The sequence below is a fragment of the Chrysoperla carnea genome, chromosome 1 (assembly GCF_905475395.1).
Source record: "Chrysoperla carnea chromosome 1, inChrCarn1.1, whole genome shotgun sequence".
Lineage (NCBI taxonomy): Eukaryota > Metazoa > Arthropoda > Insecta > Neuroptera > Chrysopidae > Chrysoperla > Chrysoperla carnea.
In genome coordinates this window covers 130,223,471-130,246,098 of record NC_058337.1, presented here as the reverse complement: position 1 = coordinate 130,246,098, position 22,628 = coordinate 130,223,471, and the positions used below count along the sequence as shown (strand labels likewise).

General features: G+C 30.0%; 2 protein-coding genes across 3 annotated transcripts in view; both read left to right on the top strand.

Annotated features, from left to right (window-relative positions):
- The first annotated feature begins 3,634 nt into the window (after positions 1 to 3,634).
- Positions 3,635 to 5,179, top strand: LOC123297502 (reelin domain-containing protein 1). The gene is made up of 3 exons (XM_044879181.1): positions 3,635 to 4,005; positions 4,070 to 4,280; positions 5,106 to 5,179. The coding sequence occupies exons 1-3, from the start codon at positions 3,804 to 3,806 to the stop codon at positions 5,170 to 5,172; spliced, it is 480 nt and encodes a 159-aa protein (XP_044735116.1). The 5' UTR covers positions 3,635 to 3,803; the 3' UTR covers positions 5,173 to 5,179.
- A 3,902-nt stretch (positions 5,180 to 9,081) lies between these two features.
- LOC123297389 overlaps positions 9,082 to 22,628 on the top strand; it is a 140,984-nt gene continuing 127,437 nt past the window's right edge. The window contains exon 1 of one of the 2 annotated variants that reach the window (XM_044879034.1): positions 9,082 to 9,674. In XM_044879034.1, coding sequence (XP_044734969.1) covers positions 9,473 to 9,674 — 202 coding nt within the window. In that variant the 5' untranslated portion in view covers positions 9,082 to 9,472. The remainder of the gene's footprint in view (positions 9,675 to 22,628) is intronic. The other variant, XM_044879043.1, reaches the window with a different exon arrangement.

The following is a 22,628-nucleotide window of genomic DNA, read 5'->3' as shown; positions in this document are numbered from 1 at the left end:
TGTGACATGTATGTGAGTGATGTGACAGTGTAATCAACACTATCTATACATGATATTTCAACAATTAACTCAGTCAATTGTTTGTTTTCACTTGTTTTTTTTAATTTTTAGAATAATTCACTTGTTTTTTTTTTTAATTTTTGTTATGGTAAGTATCAAGTCTACTTTTACTTTTTTACGGATAAAGTGCCAAATTCGATATCAGTCATCTACCTAATTATAATCTGTGTTGATATAAGGACATGAACAATGATTTAGAAAAAATTGCTTTAAAATGATTTTAAAATTAACAATTTTTGTAGTTTTTTTCGAGAATACGTACAAGAAAACGTAATACCTCTTAGGTATAAAACGTACATACTTACCCCTACCTAATCTCAATAGGAAAAAAATATCAAACTTTTTTGTGACGTTACTGATCAGCTCTTATACCATAAAATATTATTATGCAATTTGCTTTATATATTATTTAGTTGGTAATATACATGCTATACAGACCGGTATTTAACTCGAAAAATGTTTAGTGATTCCGGTGCTGTTGCAACTCAGATCCTTTGAAGTGATTCGTAGATTTTTTTTGCCCTTGTTTAGGTTAAGTTAGAATGGTTGTAATGAGGTGGGATGTATTGTGATACCAAAGAAAATGCTGGCCAATCTCCAGCCACTACTCCATAAACTATTGGGAGCTGTTTAGGTATAGCAGGAGAGCTTTGGAGTCAACGGACTTTAGGTCGGAGAGTTCGCCAAAGGAAGGTTACAGATACATCGTCATCTCCTCTTCAGCACTGTGGCAGCTCCTGTAATAGTCATGATACACTGTCAGGCGTTAAGCATGCTTGCCACCTCACCAGTGTTCTTTCTTTTGCCCTAAATTATATAAAATTCTGGATGCTACTTATCGATCGACGTTGATCAAATAACCGAATCAAACAAAAATCGTTAATTCGTTACTTTTCTAATCAAAATTATGGAAGTAGTCTAAAATATTATTGTTTGAAGAAATTTCATTTGTGAGTTTTCATTGATGTGAGTTACCTCACAGGACCAGAGTCCCGATCTATTTTGTTTGGTAATATGAAGATTAAATATGAAAATTTTCGCAAAAATAAGGATAAATCAATCTATAATTTTTAAATATAAAGAACTATTTTTGCCATGTTCGCACGCTACCTCTTAAACCGGGATTATTAAATCTGATGTTACGATTCCCGTAATCGATCTTTATGGTGATTATGTATATATGCATTTTGAAATACATATACTATACATCTTGTTATAATAGTATGTATGGTATCAGAGAGCAATGCCTTAAAATGGCATGTGTATTCACAGCTTTATATGTATTACATGAAAGTATATTATTCATATAGGTAAAATGACATAATGAAATACAATTAATAACGATACAACAGGCTTACATCTCGCTAAATTTTATATTGTCTAAATATAACATAATTCACCATCAAAATTGAAAATGTATATTTTTTTAAATTTGTGCCCCCCTACCTTACTCATACATCCATAAAATCGGGCACAGCGGGTTTATTTTTTGTTTTCAATAATTTATTAAGGTTTTAACTTTAAATTTAATAGTTTTTTTTTTTAATTTCCACCGACTAGCTTTGGAGAAATCTATGAAAACATATCATCCATCTACCGTTTTACCATAAGACCAATGATAAATATGCCTACTTTTGAAGTGATTTATTTATTTAAATAATCGGGCAATCCCCCCTAAAATTTTCAAAATTGATAGAATTATTCCAACTTCATATAAAAAAAAACCAAGCCTTGTATCCAAAATTGCCTTGGCGCTCGTACAGTCTTAAAACATGGTCTGCAATGAAATGATAGAAGTCTCTAGAAAAGTGATTTAAAACTTTTTTTGACGCGGCACACTTTATTAGCTTTATAATGTTTACTAGATACATTTCTAAAACTTGGTAGCATTTTTTTGTCACGGCATGGCACAATGGTTGAGAAGCACTGCTTTAGAAAGACATTAATTTCGGCAGTAAGTGCATTACTTTTTAGGATTCAAATATAATATATAGAAAATAATTTTTTACAAACGAGGTGATATTTTTTTCATCAATAATAAATAGATTATTAATATTATCTCATACAAAATATAAAAATGATTGATTATTATTTATTAAATTTAATAATACATATTTCCTTTCAAAAGGTTATTTGAATACTGAATGTACAATATAAAATAGTATTGCGTATGAATGGGTTCAAAATTTGTTTGTATATTTAATTAATATGAAAAATGAGTGCCACCATAAGAGAAAGGTTGCAGAGTGGAAACAGGGCATACTTTGTAAATCTAAGGCTCCTGACGAACAAACTAATTTTACGTAAGACCAAACTGACCATTTACAATACCCTGATTCGGCCCATCATAACATATGGCAGTCAAAATTGGACCTTGACATAAGAAGACCAGGAGAAAATAAGAAGATTTGAACGAAAGATCATACGAAGAATAAAAGGTGCAATCCGAGTGAGCGTGGAAGAATAGCGCATCCGAACCAACAGAGAAATCCAAGAGATCATGAAGTTAGAAGATATTGTGAAGTTCATCAAATCACAGAGGCTCAGATGGTTGGTATATGTGCAAAGAATGAAGGAAGGAAGGATGTCCAAGAAAATACTGCATACCAAAGTGTACGCTCCTCGAAGAAGAGGCAGGCCTCGACGTAGGTGGTTGGACCAAGTTATCGACGAGCTGAAGGTGATACGAGTCACTGGATGGGGATCAGCTGTTAAGGACCGAGCAATCTGGAGGAGAGGCGTCGAAGAGGCCAAGGCCACTCCGGGCTGTAGCGCCTATCTGATTGGATTTAATTAATATTAACTCGTCAGCACTCGGGCCAACCATTCGTTAATTTTTAGTCTTGTATAATGAAAAATTTGCTTACGCGTTCTGCACATGCGTTAAATATTCCTTAACTTTGTAAATCATAATCCCTACATAATTTTATATAAATTTATTTTTTAATTCACTAGCTAAATAAAAATAGTTTGATTTCGTGAATATTGAATGCTGTTTGAGAGTGAAAATATTAAGAGCAGAGAATTAATCTAAATAATTACATTCATTGTAACTAATTTCACCATATCTCTATCACAAGTTTTTTTTTTTTATTTACTGAGTACAACTTATATTAAAGTAATAGAAGCACACGTGCAGGCCCGGAAATTGCCGAAGTTCAAATTTTATTTTCGAAAAATAAAACTACCCACAACAGGAAGAGTATGAATACCTATAACATATCCAAATTTCAAATCGAGCGAGCCAAGGGTATAATCGCAGTGCAAAGAATGATTTCACGCCAATCATAAATGAGTATTGAACAGTCTTATATAAATATATCAGTAGTCAAATTATTTTCCAATGGTTATATGAACGTCATTTTTAATATTTTCAGCTGGTGAACATCCATCTAAAGTAGTGCCGTGTAATTTTTAAACATTCCATTGAATAAGTATCAATTGTTTCTTTACATAACACAATTTTATGTAGATACACTTTGTACCAAGCATCCTATAAACATGTTTTTTTATATAGAGAAAGCAATTGAAAAAAAAATATTGTTAAACTGTTACAAAACGATTGAAAGTGAAAGTGGAGCGTTTGCCATCGGCAAAAAACAAAAATCATTTAAAACATAATAATAATTGCATTTACCTTTTTATATTATCTAAAAAAGTTGTCTCGTAAACACATCTTTGCCAAATTCACACAGTTCGAATAACAATTAAATCGTATACGTAAAAATTTTTTGCAAACAATCATGAACAATTCTTTTTTGGTAATTTTTTCACTACTAATTGTTTACTGTTATGGATTTCCCGATGGTGCTCCCGTAGATGTTTGTGTTAAACCAAAACCCAATCAACCATATCATGGACAAGCACAACCTCAACCGCCAGGTACAAGTCCTTATGCTGTTGTAGCTTCGTCAAGTGATTATGGTCCTGGAGCAGAAATTACTGGTAAGTTATCCAAAAAGAAACAATTATTTCGATAAAATTAAATAATAATTTTTTTGTATTTTAGTTACAATTCATGGTGCGGTCTTCAAAGGTTTCTTTATCCAAGCTCGTGATGTTGCCACAAATCAATGGATTGGCGAATTTGCACAAACGCCAAACACTAAAGCCCATCCAGAATGTAGTTCAATTACCCATGCCGATCCAAAGGATAAACAACAAGCCACGTTAGTATGGAAAGCGCCAGCTAATTCACAGGGTGGCAAAGTTTATTTCACGTAAGTGTTATTTTATTGTAATTTATTAGTAAGCAATTTTTATTATACCATGTATATATGAAATATATCACGCTATAGTTTAGTCCCAAGTTTGTAACGCTTAAAAATATTGATACTATGAACAAAATTTTGGTACAGGTGTTCATAAAATCACCTAATTAGTCTATTTCTGGTTGTCTGTCTGTCGTCTGTCTGTCCGTCTGTCATGACGATTACTCAAAAACGAAAAAAGATATCAAGCTGAAATTTTTATAGCGTGTTTAAGCCGTAAAAAGTGAGATCGATTTCGTAAATGAGCAACATAGGTCAATTGGGTCCTCTTAAGAAAATTACGAAAAATAGAAAATATTTTTTTGTCTCCGATATCGATACAACTCAGTTTATAAGGTAATTTTGACCCAAAAAATTCAAAAATCGTATTTATTCGATGATTGTATGCCCAAATTCCACACAAAAAGGGATTTTCTCAGAAATGATGCATCCAATGAGCAAATGAATATGATTTTTGGATATTTTGGCTTAAAATTACCTTATAAATTAAGTTTAACCGAAATCGGACACATAAAATTTTTTTCGATTTTTTCGATTTTTTTAAACGGGCCCGATTTTTGAAAATTTTTGTTAAAATTACATTAGAAAGTGAGTTTAACCGAAATCGGACACAAAATTTTTCTCGGCCCTTTAAGAAAATTACGAAAAAACCGAAAAATTTAGTCAATTTTTTTAAAATTAATGTTAAAATTTAGTAAATTGTTGAAAAATTTAACCAATTAATTCAGTCAATTGTTTATTTTCACTTGTTAATTTTTTACTTTATAATTACAGTGGAACCGTTTTACGGGATTATGGTACATTCTGGTCTGGACTGATTGCAGATGTAGGTCGAAAATGAAAAAAAAAATAAATGTATGAAAAATTCGTTATTTAATTTATAATTTAAGATAAATATTTAATTAATGTACTATGTCTTTAATTTTAACTGTCTAGATCTTAATATTTCAATTTTTTAACTGATTACAGTTTGAACTGATAATTAAAAAAACAATTTTTTTGTAAATAAAATTAATATTGCTGTGTTTTATTTTCATCCTTTTCATCTTTTATGTTCGACAAAAAGCATTCTTTATTTCATTTGTTAATGTAATAAAAATAATTGTACTCACAAAAGAGAAACATTTCCGAATCTTTTTAGTATTTCGTAAGATGATCAGTATCTCAATTTGTCCTCGAGTTGACAAAACATTCTATTTGATGTGTTATATTGTGAAAAATCAATTTTCTCCTTAAAATGTAACACTTTCTTTAACGGAAAATTCATTGAGTATTTTCCATTGACAATATTAATAAAAAGTATAGAGTGGACCATCAAATGTTGTTTATTTCCTGTTGAATTATTATTAAAATTGCAATTTGTATTATTTCTAAATAATTTGAAGTTTTAGTCCGAAGAGTACTCGTTTTGGTCCGAAGTAATACGCGCCTGTGTACCTGTGTATCTGTGTATTCGTTTTTCGTTTAAAATGTTGATCGAGAGAGTTCTCTACGTTTTTAGATGTCAGTTTAGGATTTAGTACCAAAAAAAACTAGAAAAGTGGAGGTGATCTTCAAAAAATTTTCATGAAACATAGCAGAGAACACTCTCGATCAAAATATACTTTTCAAATAAATAAATAAAAAAAAAATGTCCATCCGTTTAGGAGCTAGAATACCACAAACGAATCGATCAGACTTGATTTTGTGCCGGGAATTTCTCCAAATTTTACTTTAATACCAAGAGAAAATCCACTTTTAAATCGGCCCCTAGAGAAAATCTTTTTGTTTCAAATATTGATAAAATTCATCACAAAAAGTAATTTTTTCCCAAAAAATATTGCCTGCTAAAAAATGCTGCTAGAAATGCTAAATTAAGCCCTATATTTTGCATAATTTTCGCCGATACTTCAAAAGCAACTCATCTAGCCGTCAAATTAAATTGAAATTTTTGTGTTTCAAAATTTTGAATGAGATGTTGGCGAAAGAAAGAATGTTGATGAGAAATTAATTTTTGTCTCCAACGTACTTACAAATTTAAGAGGAAATCCACTTTTAAATCGACCCCTAGAAAAAAACGAAAAAGTTACAACTTGTTTCGAAATTGGATAAAACTCATCATAAATAGTAATGTTAACAAAAATATCGCCCGAAATGCTAAATTAAGCCCTATATTCTGCAAAAATTTTCGACGATATCTCAAAAGCTACTCATCTAGCCGTCCAATTAAATTGAAAATTTTGTGTTTTAAAATTTTGAATAAGATGTTGGCGAAACTGAAAGACAGAATGCAGATGAAAAATTAATTTTAATTAAGTCAAACGTCTGCAAAACATTAAAAAAACTCTGGTGATGTTTTGATGTTCCACCCATTATTAAAATCTGTACAAATAAATAAAGGCCATGTATTCACATAGGTAAATATAGGTATATATACACAATTTTATAGTATACACCTGGCTGATTTCTTTAGTATTGATCTTCATACATGTATCGCGCAAGTTCCAACCACAAAATTGTATTACATACTCTAACTACATGTAATGTTATTCATGAATAAAGAGCTAAAAATGTATCCAAGTCAAACATTCTTTGTTTCTAGAAAAATGTTTTCGATAAATTTCAACTGAAAAAATTTTAGAAAAACAAAGGATTATTATATTTTTATTGAATAGAAGAGAAAATTTTTCTATGTTCATGAAACAGAAACAATAAAAGAAGTAAAAAAATGTTTGGGAAAAAAATTCCATTGTATTATAAACTGAAAAATTTTTCTTCTAATTTTATTATTGTTGTTCTTTTAATACTTGCAACTTTTTTTTTCGGAGCATGCGCTTTGGAATCCACTCGAAAATGACTGTATTTTCGTTGCTATTGAAATTACAGTGTGTCCATGAAAAATGTATTTGCAGGGCATATAAATGAAAAAAATGTAAACGTTAAGAAACGACACTCAAACAAGAATAAAATTCCTTGCTTCAAAAGTGGAACAAGACCCGACGAGGTCTTCCGAAATAGAATAAAGTTGCCAGACATAAGCATTATTTAGTTTGCGGGAATATCTATATTGCAAACTGCCAGGCACTACTAAATGAAATAATCATTTGAAAGGTTAACATCAATGATATACAATGACCTTCCATGAGTAATTGCGGGAGTGGGTCTTTCAATGCATCATGACTGTTGCTGGAGTTGCAATAATGAAGAGAAAGCAATGATTTACTATCTCTGTTACTGTTCAGATGCTGAACGCCTGAGTCTGGCAGTATATCACCACTATTGCAGGAACTGTCACAGTAAGGAGGAGGAAGAAACGATGTCTCACCTTCTTTGTCACTGCCCAGCTCTGGCCATGAGGAGATGGACTCACTGGAGCCAGCCTTTCTTTCATGATATCTCCGACCTAAAGTCCGTTGACGTCAAAGCACTGCTGTTTTTAAACATCTCCAAATGGTTCATGGAGTCGTGGCCGGGGATGGGCCAACCCTTTTTTGATATCACAACGTACCCTATGGTCTTAGTTATGTCCCACTCCAGAACAGCCACTCTAACCTAACCTATAATCCAGATCTCAAAAATTGACTCATTTGGGTCAGAAATTTTGGTCGATCGCTCCAATTTGTAGTTTGTTATTGTTTGCTGTTGTTAAACAATTCTAAATGGTTTATTGAGTGGTAGTTGGGGGGGGGGGGTGAACGCACCTCTTTCCTAGGTATCATAGTGGACCTTTACGGCCTACGGATGTCTCACTTTAGGGCAGCCGTTATAATTTATTTTAGCAAAGTCTTACTTATCAATTTTAATTATTTCATTAACATAAAAATATGAAAAAATAAGGCAGATAAGAAAAAATATAAGTGTTTTGTGCTTACCCTTTGACAGCAGATGGAACTTATCAGTACGCATTCTGTAAGATTTGTATTTCACTCTATAATAAAGTATTTCAACATATGTATATGAATTTGCGATAGTACTCGAAATTGGTTACTCCTCGAACTAACAGTTCAGAACTCATAATTACTAATATTATTTTCTGGGAGTCGTGGTAGGCTTGTAATGGATAACATATTTCAAATCCTGCGTGATACAGAATTCCCTTCTTCTTTATCTTGTACTTAGGTTTAATGGTGATTTATCGGATTTTCTATCAGTTATTGTCGAATTTTTTTGTACCACGACTCATCGGGTCAATTTAAAAAAAAAATGTTTAGAAAGGTGCATAGATCAAATTATACATCTCACTTGGTGCCGCTACAAAGTTAGGGCCATATGAGGTGATATTTAAAAAATTTTAACTTTGAAAATATTTAACAAAATGGGCTAGAAAAGTATACTTGGAGGTTTTCGGAGACGTTGATCACGATTTCGAAGTCAGAATTCCGATATACTACTCTCTTCCGGGGTAAATCTCCCTCAGATGATCCAAATCAACAATGATGCCAGCACAGGACATTTAAAAAAAATTGGCCCAATGAGATACAAAAAAAATTCTCATTTTACACTGTTTTCGTCTAAAATGATTCGTCTTGTTACATTGTTTTAGAAAGAGCTTTGTAAAGTTCACAGGTGTATTCTACTTTTGAGTATTTTTTCGAGTATTTACCAAAATCGCTCTCTAAAGCTAACACATCTACATATCTATATATACGTACATAACATTTTGTAGTTTGGCGTATGACTGTATATATACTTGTGGCGTCGAACATATTAGGCGTCGTTTTCCGATGCTAGTACATCGATGGTTTTTCTGATACATATTCTCTATATAATAAGACAGTAGAAGCGTAGAGTACATTGCCTATATAAACAAAACAAAAAGGAGAAACGGCTTATAGTATATTTTTCGTAAAATATATATTTTATTTTGTTCGCATTCTAGCATCGAACTTCGTATCTACGTGTCTAACCTACACGTATTTAATATACAGATAGAATTCTATGCTGTATCGGTTACGTTTTCATTTCAGTTCAGTCAGTCGTCAGTAGACCATGTGTTCGTTGATACATTCGGACGGTGGCCCATTGAGATGTGTATTAAAATGGCCCCAATTATTTAGTATTTATTTTGTAAGTGTGGCCCTATATTAGTGGTGGCAGTGAGTGTGTGTGTGTGGCAAGGCCTGTGTAATTCAATAGGCACACAGCTTGCCCACCCGCATATCATGCATTATCTCTGGCCGCAGTGGCAGCTAGGGCCAGTTGCTCGTGTTTATAACCGTGTTTTATCAACATTTATCTATGTATTTTTATTGTACGGACTTGGCAATGTTTTGTTTGACTATGGTAAAGTGTCTGCAATACCAACTTCCGCAAGCGATTTTAATAACAACACCAATAATAATGCGTCATCTACGGAATTTCCTGGTATGTGTGTTTTTTAATGCATGTTATTTTTTATCGAAAATCAATTCTTCATGCTTTTCGAAATACTTACTGCTGTTTTCTTTTACTTTCTAAGTGAAACTATTGCTTGTGTGGTGAATATTCTATTCGAAATATAGAAAATTTACGAACAATATCAACTGAAATCTGGAAACGGCTTTCGAAATACTGCTGTTTTCTTTTACTTTCTAAGTGAGACTATTGCTTGTATGGTGAATATTCTATTCGAAAAATGAGAATGTCAACTGACTGCAGTTGTTCGCTTGTACAGAATGCGTATAAAATCTGGAAACGGTCGAATAAGTATTTGGAACAAATAACAAAAATAATAATGTTTTAAATACAGGGTGTTCCAATTTTAACGCAAGAAATAATTTTGATAGAAAAAATTTTTGTTTATTAATTCATAAAGTTTGCTGTATATAGGGTCATAGCCACCTACAATTGATATTCGGTTAAAATTATAGCATATCAGGTAAAATTATAAGATCTTAATGGCTTATAGAAAATTTTTTGTTGAAATTTTCCTTGACCATTTTGCATAAATGTAGCTAAATAGTGGTGATACAGATCTGAATTTTTCCCTCAAGGCGTGAGTGGTAACAGACTTGCTGTCAGAAGCTCAATAATGAAAACGTGTCCATTTTTCGTAAAGTCCTCCATTTAAAAAACCTTAAACTACCAACTGGCACGCTGTCTTTGCCTTTTTTTGTCAACACTTTACCACTCAAATGCGGGCAAACACTCAAATCTTGTGTCAATTTTAGGATACCCTGTATTTGAAATGCTGTTCAAATTAAACCATGCAATGCAGAGGTGATTTTCATCAAAATTTAAATTATGAACAAAGGAAAATCTCTTTATCCTAGAAGTTTTCCTATGTTATTTAGAAAATATTTAAAAAAAAAACAACACATGTGTTAAACAAGTTTTTCTACTGAGCTTAATTGATTTTTTAATGAAACAAAAGAAATATTTGCAAAATTTTTCGTTTTCCCTCGAAGAAGGCGTGATTTTTGAAATATATTTTTGATTTTTAACACTTTTTAGATTTTTTTTTTTTTATTTATCTTCAAATAAACTCTTCTGTCCGAAAATTAAGCCTTATGTTTTAAATGGAAATAAAAAATTTTTTAAATAGAAATTGTAATTATAAAGGATGATTAAAAATTTCTTGGCAATATTTATGGTGGCTAATAATTTTAAATAAACATATGCCTGAAAATAAGCTCGTGAACTGGCAAAATTGAAAATATCAGTTCAGGATGAATAAATACGATGAATAATAATATTAAGTAAAAATTTATAAGAAAACTCTGACCTATAATCAGGTCTGAACGATTTATTAGTGGCATTGTAGCTCCTACTAGTGGTATTGTGTTCTCAACTATATTTCAAAAAGTCTGTTTATTTATTAGAAAATTTTCGTCTCTTTTTTAACCGAAGCCTAATCTCGCCCTTGAAACGTAGCCAAGGATATTATCGATCAAATTACCTTTCAGAAAATATCATCATTTCTTCAGACGTTTAGGAGCTACGATGTCACAAGCAGACACACAGATACACAGATACACGGGACAGAATGGATATAAGTAGCCCGACATTCTGGAAATTGAAATATGTTAATAATTAAATTGAAGAATTTTAAACTGCTAGTGCCACTAAAATTTATCAAACCTAGAACTTAAAAAGTGTGGCTCTCTCAATAACGCCTTTTGCTCAGTGTTGTGAGTTTACTTAAGGACTACGCCCAGGCTAATTCTTGACCTGTTAACAAATTCTTGACCTGTTGCAAATATCTAACTTACAAAAATAAACGCTATAGTATTATACCTAATTGCAATATACGAAATTCATGGCGTTTACTACAATGCTGGAATTATTATTACAGTATTGAATAGGGCTATTCGCCAGAAGTATTGTCCGTATCGCCTACCAGTATTGACCTGACGCCCATACTGTATTAACTCGTCTTTTAAAAAGAAAACCCCTTTAAATAAATTTCATTGAAGAAAATTGGAAAAACATTATATGTATTATGTACATTTCGTGACATTATATTTGTATGTTGTTAAATTTTTATATAGAAAATGGTTTTTCATCAAGTGATATAAAACCTTTAAAATTTTTCTATTAAAGTTTTCATGTCGAATACATAAAAACCACTTTTGTATATTATACATCACGATTCCTTTTTCTATGTTGGGGAAATTGCATGTATTACTTTGTACATGTGCAAGTTCTTTTGCACGCCTTTATATGTATACTCGATCGATTCACGTGTTTCTGAATCGATTCTTTAATTTATGGTTAGTAGGAAATTGTTTTTTGTTAATAACAGACTAAAAGCTAAAAATAATTATAGAGCTAATGACAAAAAAGTGAGATATTTTGTGTTAAAAGAAGGCCTTAAATCAATTGATTGAGAACTTAATCAAAGCGTTTTTCTTTTTTTTTTTTCATCATACAATATTTATCAAACATTTTTTCAGATAATAAAAAAAAAAAAAAAAAAAACTAAAAAAACACGCTTTTATTGCACTAGGAACTAGAAAATAATTTTAATTCAATGTAAAGATCAAAGCGTGAGGTTCTCTCTACATTCACTTTTTAAATTTGCTAATTTGACAGATATCGAGCATCCCACGCTTTGAATTTTACAATATAATCAAAAGTATTATCCTTGAGAGTGTTTTTTTAGTTTTTTTTAAAACTATAATTTAGTTTCTTATTTTTTAGTCTCGCTAATTTTAAGATTGTGTACAAATTTAAGTTTAACATAAAAAAATTTGGGTGGAATAAAAAAAAAGAAGTATTAACGTGGATGGGTTTCGAACTGACGACCTTCTGAATAAGGAGCCAACATTGTATCCGATAGACCATCTATCTCAATTTTTATTAAGTAATAAAGATAAGTTTATCAATTGTTTATGTTGGTGATATTGGTACAAACACATTGCTTAACGATCATCTGCATCGTCAACTTAATTCTCAAAAATTAATTGTTCACGTGTCTTTAGAAAAAACTTGTTTTTTTTTTTTTTGGTTTTTCATCAGTCAGAAATAATTTTCTTAAGACTTTCAGTGATTTTACTTGAATATGAATGTTATATTTTTTTCACCTGGCAAAATATAGTGTAGATACGTGATGTAGTTTTGAAAAGTTACAAATCACCACGAAAATTGTAAGTGGTAGAAAATCGATTTTGTTTGTAAACATACATAGATACAAGTTAAGAATGATAACACGTAATAAAAACGTGTTTTGAATGATAACTTCTATACGTGAACATATTACAGTTTTTCCAAAATATTTCAATATTTAATTAGAAAAGAACATAGAAAAATCATGTACTGAACATTATTGTGCTCTGGAGGTTTTACATGGTGTTGCCTTCAATTTTGTTGTTCTGGGCGCTGATCGTTTAATATTTGTTAAGGAAATATACAAGGATTGAATAATACCAGGGATTTAATAAAACTTTATAAATACATTTTTTTGATTAACAAAGTTTCCAAAAATCACAAAAAATTCCTAGATTACCGGGCTTTTTATTATTATTTTATCGTTCAAAGTTGGCTGAAAAATGATGAATCATATAGGTGATCCTTTTCAATTGGATATTTCTATATCAAAAAGTATAGAGAGTGTGATAAAAATCTATGTAAAATATTTAGACAATCTTGTAGTTTATAATAATACCACAAAAATATAATGTTGTCGATGATATAAAAACAAAATTTTCAATTATGAGTTCATCGAAGATCCATCATTTGATGAACAGTGACGCCAATAGAGTATTGATGATTGAAAAGCGATATCTATATTATCAAATTTATAAGCATCACTTACATATAATATATTATATATTTTTGTAGTTGCGTGGTATTGTAAAGCCAAAAAAAAGTTATTACTTTACTACAAAATCAGTAGCGAATTTCGAATAATCTTTTCAACTGGGTTTTTTTCAATATTATAAATAAATTGTTTACGATTTTATGAAAATTATTTTATCAACAAAAATATTTATGTTTGCGAACTGAAAACCACAAATTTTAATTAAAATTAAAACTAATAAAAGCAAATATAAAAAAAAACATTATCTAAATTAATTTGTTTTTGAAAATTAAATAAATTATTGTACAGAAGTATTCGGAAAGATTGATAGTTACAAACGCATTTTTATCTACAAATGATTTCATGTAAATGAACGCTGCTTCGAGATAACAAGGCTACTTTCAATTTTAAATGTACGATCGAATTACACCATAAGGAAATTATTCAGCTTTCGAAATTTGGTAAACCAAGGTAGATATCGAAAAATTGTATTCTTATTTTTCGTCTACATTCATAAAGATATACTAAAAATCGTCATCAATGTTGAAAATTAAATTTAACCCTTAATCTACCCTGCTCGTAACATCTCTTACATGGATGGGGACACTTGGTTTTTTTCTTTTCTATGTTATTGCTTATATGTTTACTTTCTATAAAAAAGTTTTCTTTTTTTTTTTTAATTTGTTTTCATTCGTTCCAAGTGAAAATTATAAAAACTTTCAAAATTATTCATTTTTTGAGATTTTTTTATAAGAGCAACGTACTTTATATCGATTTTCAATGATATTTTCTTTAAATCAAGCATTGTCCAGAAAACTTCTCTCATAATTTATTTTCTAATAAACATTTAAGGGAAAAACCATATGAAATTGAAAAATTTCTGAAACAATACATCGAATCTTGTGTTTATTTTAACAGTAGAAAAATTTTCTATAAAAAAAATAAACTTTCACATTTTTGTAAGGTTTTGTGTTGTTTGGAAAGTTATTTTTCAGTATATTGTGGTTTTTCCTTAAATACTTGTGTAATATTCAACAAATTATAAACTAAATTTAAAAATAACTTAATAAAATTTAAACAGGCGTATGTATACCTACCAAAAAATTAAAGTGTGATGTCGAAATTTTCGAAATACTTTTTCATGCTTGTATGTTTTTTTTTTTTTTTTTTTTTTTAAATTTATTTTTTTGCTAAAACCGAATAGTAAATTAAATTCCTACGTTTCGATGTTAGCTGAACTTAAAGAATTTGGTATTTCGAATTATATAATTGATAATTTTATTGATAAAATGAAAAGTATAAGAGAAAGTAGGTAAGTGTCTGTAAAGCGTCTGCTAATGACGAAAATATTTTCTTTGAGAATAAATCCCTTATATAGAAAATAGCTTCATTTTGTTTTTATAAAAAATATCGTTTCATTTTTTCTTCAATCGGAACGTATTTGAATCGAAAAATAAAATGACGATAACTTTTAAACGACAGGTTTATTTAAAAAAGATAAATAAAATTACGATAATTTTAAAACGATTAGTTAATTTAAAAAGAAAAATAAAATTTTGAATCATTTCAACACGACTGGTTTATTTAAAACCATTAATATTTATCTACTTATAAAATAAAGATTCTTATAAGACCGATTCTGCAAAGGATAAATAATATAAATACCTTGTTTTATGACTGTCAGACATTTAAAATTACTCGTTACATATAATCATAAATTTCAAGAGAATGTGGGAAAACTTGTGCTTATTTATTCCATTTATTATGATATTAAATATTTTAATATGTGTGAATATGAATGCAAAAAAAAAATAAAATTCGTAGAAGATTTATTGGTATTAAAATGATTAATGAGATCATGGCCTTGTAAAAGATGATCCAATTTCGGTTTCCTATGCTTGTAACTCTGTAAATTAGAATGCTGTGAATACTTTCGCTTGGGTCAAATGTCAAATGTTAGTTTAAAACTTTCCATTTACGTTTTGAATCGTTTAATTAACGCTCAATAACGCTCGACTCGCAAATTGTTCACTTATTCTACAGAAATAACAATAAGAGATCGGACTAAATTTTTTTTATCACTTCAGATGAAGAATTCTCACTTCACGAATAGAAGTTGGTTTTTAAAAATCTTATTCTCTAGTATGGAAGGTATGCACGTTTAAAATTCCTGATTAAACAAAGAGGAAGATACCCGAAAGAAGATACCACGTCATACGTGGATATCATCATAGAGATTACATATAAAACTTTGTTTTGTTAAAAGGAGATGGGCAACCTTTGAATGCAATCTTTGATTGGTTATTACTTCTTCGTTTTTTAATTTGACCTTCAAATTTTGTCATGGTATCAAGTCTATAGTTTTACATTTTTATGGGTAGTATGGTCAATTCGACATCAGGGTTATCCCCTATTCTGTAAGAACTATGTATAGAATTTTACGGCCAATTTTATTGTCCTAGTGAACAATTCGCATCATGGTGTAAAAGTTCGTGACGTGCGTCAAGCCAAGAATAAGCCACTGGAGATCTTTTTGTGGGGTTTTGACAAAGTCATTATCTCGAACGAATAAACTAGTTTACAGAAAGGTTTACACAGAAGATTTACAGAAATAAGAAAATACAGATAGCAAAGAGTGGATTTACAAAATACGCTATATTTTGATTCATCCAGCGATATTTTTGATCTTACCTGGTAGAGACAGACTTAGAACACATTAAAACTCGTAAATACAAAAATTTAGTCTCTTTCAGTAAGTAAGCTCTAAAATTCTCTCTTCCTTCGAAAGTTGATACATCGTTCTATTTGAAATAAACGGTCCGAAACATCGGACATTATATTATAAAATTGATATATTATTGTAAGAATTATTTAAAAACAAGGAAAAGCTTTAGTTTCTTAACTTCACTAATTTGGCTTAATTAAGTTTTTTTTCTCCAGCTCCTCGGCTGCAGGGAAAGGGGTCTCAGAGGGTAGTTATATCAAACCTAGGACCTTGTTGATATAAACCCTGATACGAAGTTTCACTCCCTAGAAAATCCCATTTTCCTGTATTTTGAAATGTTTTCCCAAGGGTGTGGGCCTTCTCGAATATTCCTGGATATGTAGCCTATACCAATCCTAGGAACACCTTAAGGTCTAGCCTTGTGCCTAGTTTAATCGAAATCATTAGAGCCATTTTTGAGAAAGCCCCAAAAAAAAGTTTTTCCCAAGGATGTGGGCCTTCTCGAATTTTCCCGGATATGTGGCTTATACCAATCCTAGGAACACCTTAAGGTCTAGCCTTGTGCCCAGTTTAATCGAAATCGTTAGAGCCGTTTTTGAGAAAAGCCGTAGATGGAAGTTGGCGTAGATGGAAGTACCCTTAAAAAAAGGCCCAGTGGAAAAAATAAAAACTTGTCTGGATTTATGACCAAACTGAACCTATATACCGAGTTAGAGAAAAATTGGTTGAAAATTGAAGGCTCCAGCTTGGTATTAGACATACCGACATACTGAGATACCGACGGACGCAACATTTTTAAAAAACCACTTTTTTGGAATCAGGGATTTATTTATAAATATAATAAAGTAAAAAGTTGAATTTTTAAAAATTGTTTTCCTAGGAAAAGTCCGTGCCGTACGATCTCTCTGCTTAAATCCATTACTGTGCATGATTATGAAAAGTAGATATTTCGTCTAGACATATTTCATCTTGATATAATTTTGACAATTTTGATATAATTTTAAAAGCTTTTGTTTATATAAGTGATTGATAGTTAATCCATTCAAAGTATATTTGTTAAACGAGATTCGTTTTAAATGTTCGTTATCGGTACTATATTTTAAAAGTATTTCACTGTATTTATATCGAACGAATAAAAAGGTATATCGAACTAGGTAAATTATATTTGTATAAATAAATTATCAGTCTCAATAGGCATATTTAACAGTTCTTGTCGACTGGGGAAAAACGAATAAATTGATTTATTAGCAAAAACAAACATTCATCCTATATTATATATACTTCTACTCTTTAATGTACAATTGTAATCAATATAATTGAATCAAATCGAATTTAATTTCGATTATAGTGTATTAAGAATTTTAGTGCAAAGTTTGAATCTTTAAAAAAATCCGGGTGGTCTTTAGTTTCGGTAGTCTTATATAGATATGCTTTTCAAGTTTTGTTTATGTATGTCTACAGGGTTAAAATTTTACGATACCTTATTAAGAAATTTTTAATTGGAAATTTGGAAATATATAATATTAAATTAATAATTTTTAGAAATCTCAGAAATAAAATCATTTCTTTTCGATTCGTTTGTGGCATCGTAGCTCCTAAACGGATCTACACCTTTTTATTTTGTCTGAAAGGTAATTTAATCGAGAGTGTTCTAACCTAAGTTTTAAGAAAATCTATTCAGCCGTTTGAAGATCATGGCGTTTTTTATAGTTTTTGTCGGCAATGGAATCCTAAACTCGCACTTGAAACATAGCTAAGAACACTCTCGATCAAATTACTTCTCACAAAAAATCAACGTTGGTTCATTCGTTTAGGAGCTACGATGCCACAGACAGACACGCAGATACACAGACACGTGAAGCTTATAGCATCACTCTTTTTAGCCGGAGGTTAATAATTGTGTTTTTTTAATGAATTGATTGTTGCGTTCGAGTCTAATTTGCCGAGAATTTTTAACAATAAGCGAAAATTAGCAAAGAAAGTACGTTCAGTTTTCTCCCGTATAAAAGACATGATTGTCTTATGTAAGCTGTTCATAAGAAAACTTCATTTATTGGAAAACTGCGTTAAAGAAATAATAATACTTGTTGAGTGCTTTTCTATATTAACTATGATATATACTATTTCAGTTTAATATCAAAACTAAACAGGTGACTCTTGGGATTAAACCTATTTTTATCTGGATCGTAGCTACTTAGAAATGAAATAGCATTGTGGGAGCACTTCTCCCTTTATAAACTACTATATCAATTACAGTAAATTTTGTAAATACGAAGGTAAGGTTAGGTTAGGTTATATTGGCTACACCCGAAGGACACACTTAGGCTATAGAGCCCATTGTGATACCATATATGTGTTTTATCACCTTTCCGCTGATAATTTCATTTATCAGCTCCTCAATTTCAGAGGCTGAGTGCATCTCCTTTATGCATATACCATGCACTACACCAGCCCATCACAACTATTAATTAAATTAATTTTGATGCGACGGCGGGAATCAAACCCGCTACCCTAAGCATACCGCGGACGGAATTGGTTACGCCTTAACCAACTGAGTTAATAGGGCGACGTAGAAAGTGTAGAAAGGGTAAAAAGTTTTGCAAAAATATTGTAAATATTGTCAATATTTTTCGCTTTTCTGATGTTTCTAATTATAAAGCGAATTTGGTTTTATTGAATTTTAAAAATAAGATAAATTTTAATAATCAAGGGGATGGCTTGGGAGAAAGTGACCCATAAACTCAAAACTATTATTGGTTAACGCTATTCGTATTGGTTAGTAACTTCATTAAAGATAATATTTGATTTGATACATATTCCAACAAAGTAGCTCGGATTTTTATAAGCTATAGTGTACGGTGGGTTAAATCCATGTTTAAACAATATTATGATGCAGTTGTGTGTTATCATAATTTTGCATACAAATTATTATTTATCAATAGGTAATGAAATTTATGCATTATTGACAGTTTCGTAAATAAATCAAATTGGTTTAGGTATTTATCATCTACATTGGATGTATATCAACTGTTATTAAATTTATTATAGCTATGAATATTGAAGGGAAATCTCATGGAAATTCAATAAAATAGGTGTATTGTATTCATTTAAGCTCTGTTATTCTAAACTATTAAGCTCAGAATTCTACCAAGACAAATTCATATATTATTTGTTATGGGATTTTATTGCTAAGAATGACTCTATCCAGGGTTCGATATAAATTAGCCGATTCGGGCAAAAGTAATATTTGCTACCCTTTCACTCATGTCATATACAGGGTGTTTAAACGAAAAATATTAGTTTTAAAGGGACACATCTTACACCTGCATCGGTTTAAATTAGAAAGTTGTTGTTTATAAACGCAAATATTTTTTGTTTGAAACATTTTTTTTATAAACTGACCTCCACGGGATCAGGCTTTGACTCTATCTGGCGATATCAAAAGAACTAATACTGTTTTAGACTGGATTATAACTAGAACTAATTTTTTAGTTTTCATCAATTTCCAAAGTATATTCACAGAAAAATTTGCTATGACAATTTTATAATTCTAGAGGAGCAAATATGCACAGTTAAAACGTAAAATGAAATATAGATATCTTTTGTCTTTTCATTCAATGAAAGAAAAATTCATGAGTACAAAATTATGAATATTTCAAAATGAATTTTTTGTTTTTTTTTTCAGTTTTAAGCAAAAAAGTACTGTTGTGATTTTTTTCTTTAGACGCTTAGTTTTCGAAATAAAAATTCTTGAAAAATTAAAAATGCAATAGATATTCGATTTTAAGAAAAATGTGTTATCTTTTCAATCTCGGTCAGCTAATGCAGATCCTACGCCACAATTTAAAAAAAAATAGCTTTTGTCATATTAACAAATTGAGTTGTTGAATTTTTTTTTATTGGATAGAACACATATAGGTTTTAAAACAAAATTGTTTATATTTTTTCATAATAATTTGAAAGTTACATACCTACATTTTTAACCGACTTCAAACAAAACAGGAGGAGGTTATCAATTCGACTGTATTTCTTTTTTTTTATGTTTGTTACCTCAGAGCTTTTGACTGGGTGAACCGATTTTGATGATTCTTTATCTATTTGAAAGCTAGTGCTTCCCGTGTGGTTCCATTTCATTTTGATCGAGTTCTGACAACGGCATCCATGAGAAAACCATAAAAGTCTTAAATTTGCATTAAGTATGCACGACAGGAGGACGAAAAAATCAATATCACGCCAACGGATTTCGATGATTCTTTTTTTAGTGATAAATTAGTTAGTGTACTTCAGATTCACTAAAAATTAGAAAATAAAAAAAAAACTTTTAACAAAAAGAAAACCGACTTCAAAAGAAAAACTATTCCAAAACAAATTAATATGCACTAAAAAGTAAAAAAATAACAATAATATAATGTAGGTAAAATTATTGTTATTTTTGGAGTCGGTGTCAGCCAAGCTATTGTAGCAAACTGTTCTGTCAGAGGTGTTTCCTTGGCTGACACCGACTCCAAAAGTAACAATAATTTTAACTACATTATATTTTCGTTATTTTTTTACTTTGTAGTGCATATTAATTTGTTTTGGAAAAGTTTTTCTTTTTGTTAAAAGTTTTTTGTTTATTAAAAACACCCAGAAAACAAATTTATATTTTAACATTATTATGTCACAAACATAGCACACTTTGCTTAAATAACGTTTGTAATCTGTGAATTCTTTTGTATATATTTTATACATTTTCATTCATCTTTCTTTAATTATACATAACTTTTTTAAAGCTCTCCTTGACGAAGTTGAATATTACATATGATTTAAAAATTGAAATAAAATGCAAAAATTTTGGCTTATTTTTAGATATTTTGATGGCATGTGGTGGACTATATAAAAATATAAAAAAAATTGCACCGGAATTTCTGTATATACTACTTTAAATCGTTTTAATCAAAATAAAATATAAGAACTGGTAGTTTTTCCTGTTACCAACTCATAAATTAAATATCGCATATCTACTGAAATGGTTCTATTTTTTTTATTTATAAAGTTTTTTTTTATTCATATATGTAGTTTATTTTTTGTTACATTTTGCATTTTCTGCTGCAATCATTTTATTTTTTTATATTTTTTATGTTTCGATTGTTCATTGTCGTTGTCGCTGCTGTTGTTGGGTGTAACAGTAACTATTGTTTTATTATAATTTCACAAAAGCGTCACAATTATGAATCCCTGTAGTGTTTTACCATTGTCAAGTATATATTATATACCAAACATATAAATATTTTTATATAGGGTGTTTAGAAATACTTCGATCGATTTCTGTTAGATTAAGTACTTGCAAAATAACTGTACGATTACTTCGAATTATAAAGAGGGTATTGGGAACTGACATGGAGGCGTGGCTTAAAAAACATGTCGGAAAGTAACTTACACTTTTAAATGTTTAACCCATGTGATCAGTCAAAAAACGTTAAAAAAACCTTTTTCGTTTTCTATTCGTCGCTTGTTGATAAAAATTTATTTATAATTAATATAGACTTTAATGAAAATTATGTAAAAATTATGCTCAAAGCTTTAAAGTTGGCTTTTTTTGAACGATTATTACATGAGGCGTGTTTACTCAAAAACAAAAATCCATCAATTTCAGAATAATTATAATATCCACATAATACCTGGCAGTTACATTGAATGTTATGTAAGCGGCAGACAGAATTCGTTGCGAAATAAAATATAAACTAAAGTGTTTGCAGTCTGGAAACTGGAAAAACAAAAATTTTTATAGATCTTACTAATGCCCAAAGTATTACAATCTCGATAAAATATTTAATTAATTTATTATTATTATTATTATTATACAAATTTAACTTCAAAATAATTATTATAATATTTGTAGTAATAAAAAATTGTTATTGAAAAAATTTTCTAATAACACTGTACGATCGCTTGCTTTTGGAAATTAATGGGAAAACTACGTTTAAATTTTTATTTGCTTTACTCTTACTGCACAACTTACTCTATTTTTTGTTTTAACACGTTCTGTAAAAATTCCAACTTCCATTTAAATTTTATTTATCGAGAATTTATTATAAACAATTTATTGCTAATATAAACAGTATGTATTTACTCTACAATTGTAATCCATTAATAGTTTATTTTTCTACCACCAGACTGCGTGCCTCGATTTGAAAGTTATCAATATTTTTAAGTTGACATGCTTGAAACTCGAAAAATAACTTTTATCGATAAAAGTCTACAAGCGGAAAATGTTGGGTGTGTAGGCGCACATCTTTCGCTTACATTCAACTTGACCTAGGTTTTCAAGCACAATGAAAAGCTCTTTCTACTCCATAACTGGATATCGAGGATGAATACTTTAAATTAGAAT

Bases quoted from the DNA above. Each gene is read 5' to 3' on its own strand.
- LOC123297502 (XM_044879181.1), top strand. From the start codon at position 3,804: ATGAACAATTCTTTTTTGGTAATTTTTTCACTACTAATTGTTTACTGT. The intron at 4,006-4,069 runs GTAAGTTATCCA...TTTGTATTTTAG, and splicing joins TCCTGGAGCAGAAATTACTG to TTACAATTCATGGTGCGGTC. The intron at 4,281-5,105 runs GTAAGTGTTATT...TTATAATTACAG, and splicing joins GGTGGCAAAGTTTATTTCAC to TGGAACCGTTTTACGGGATT.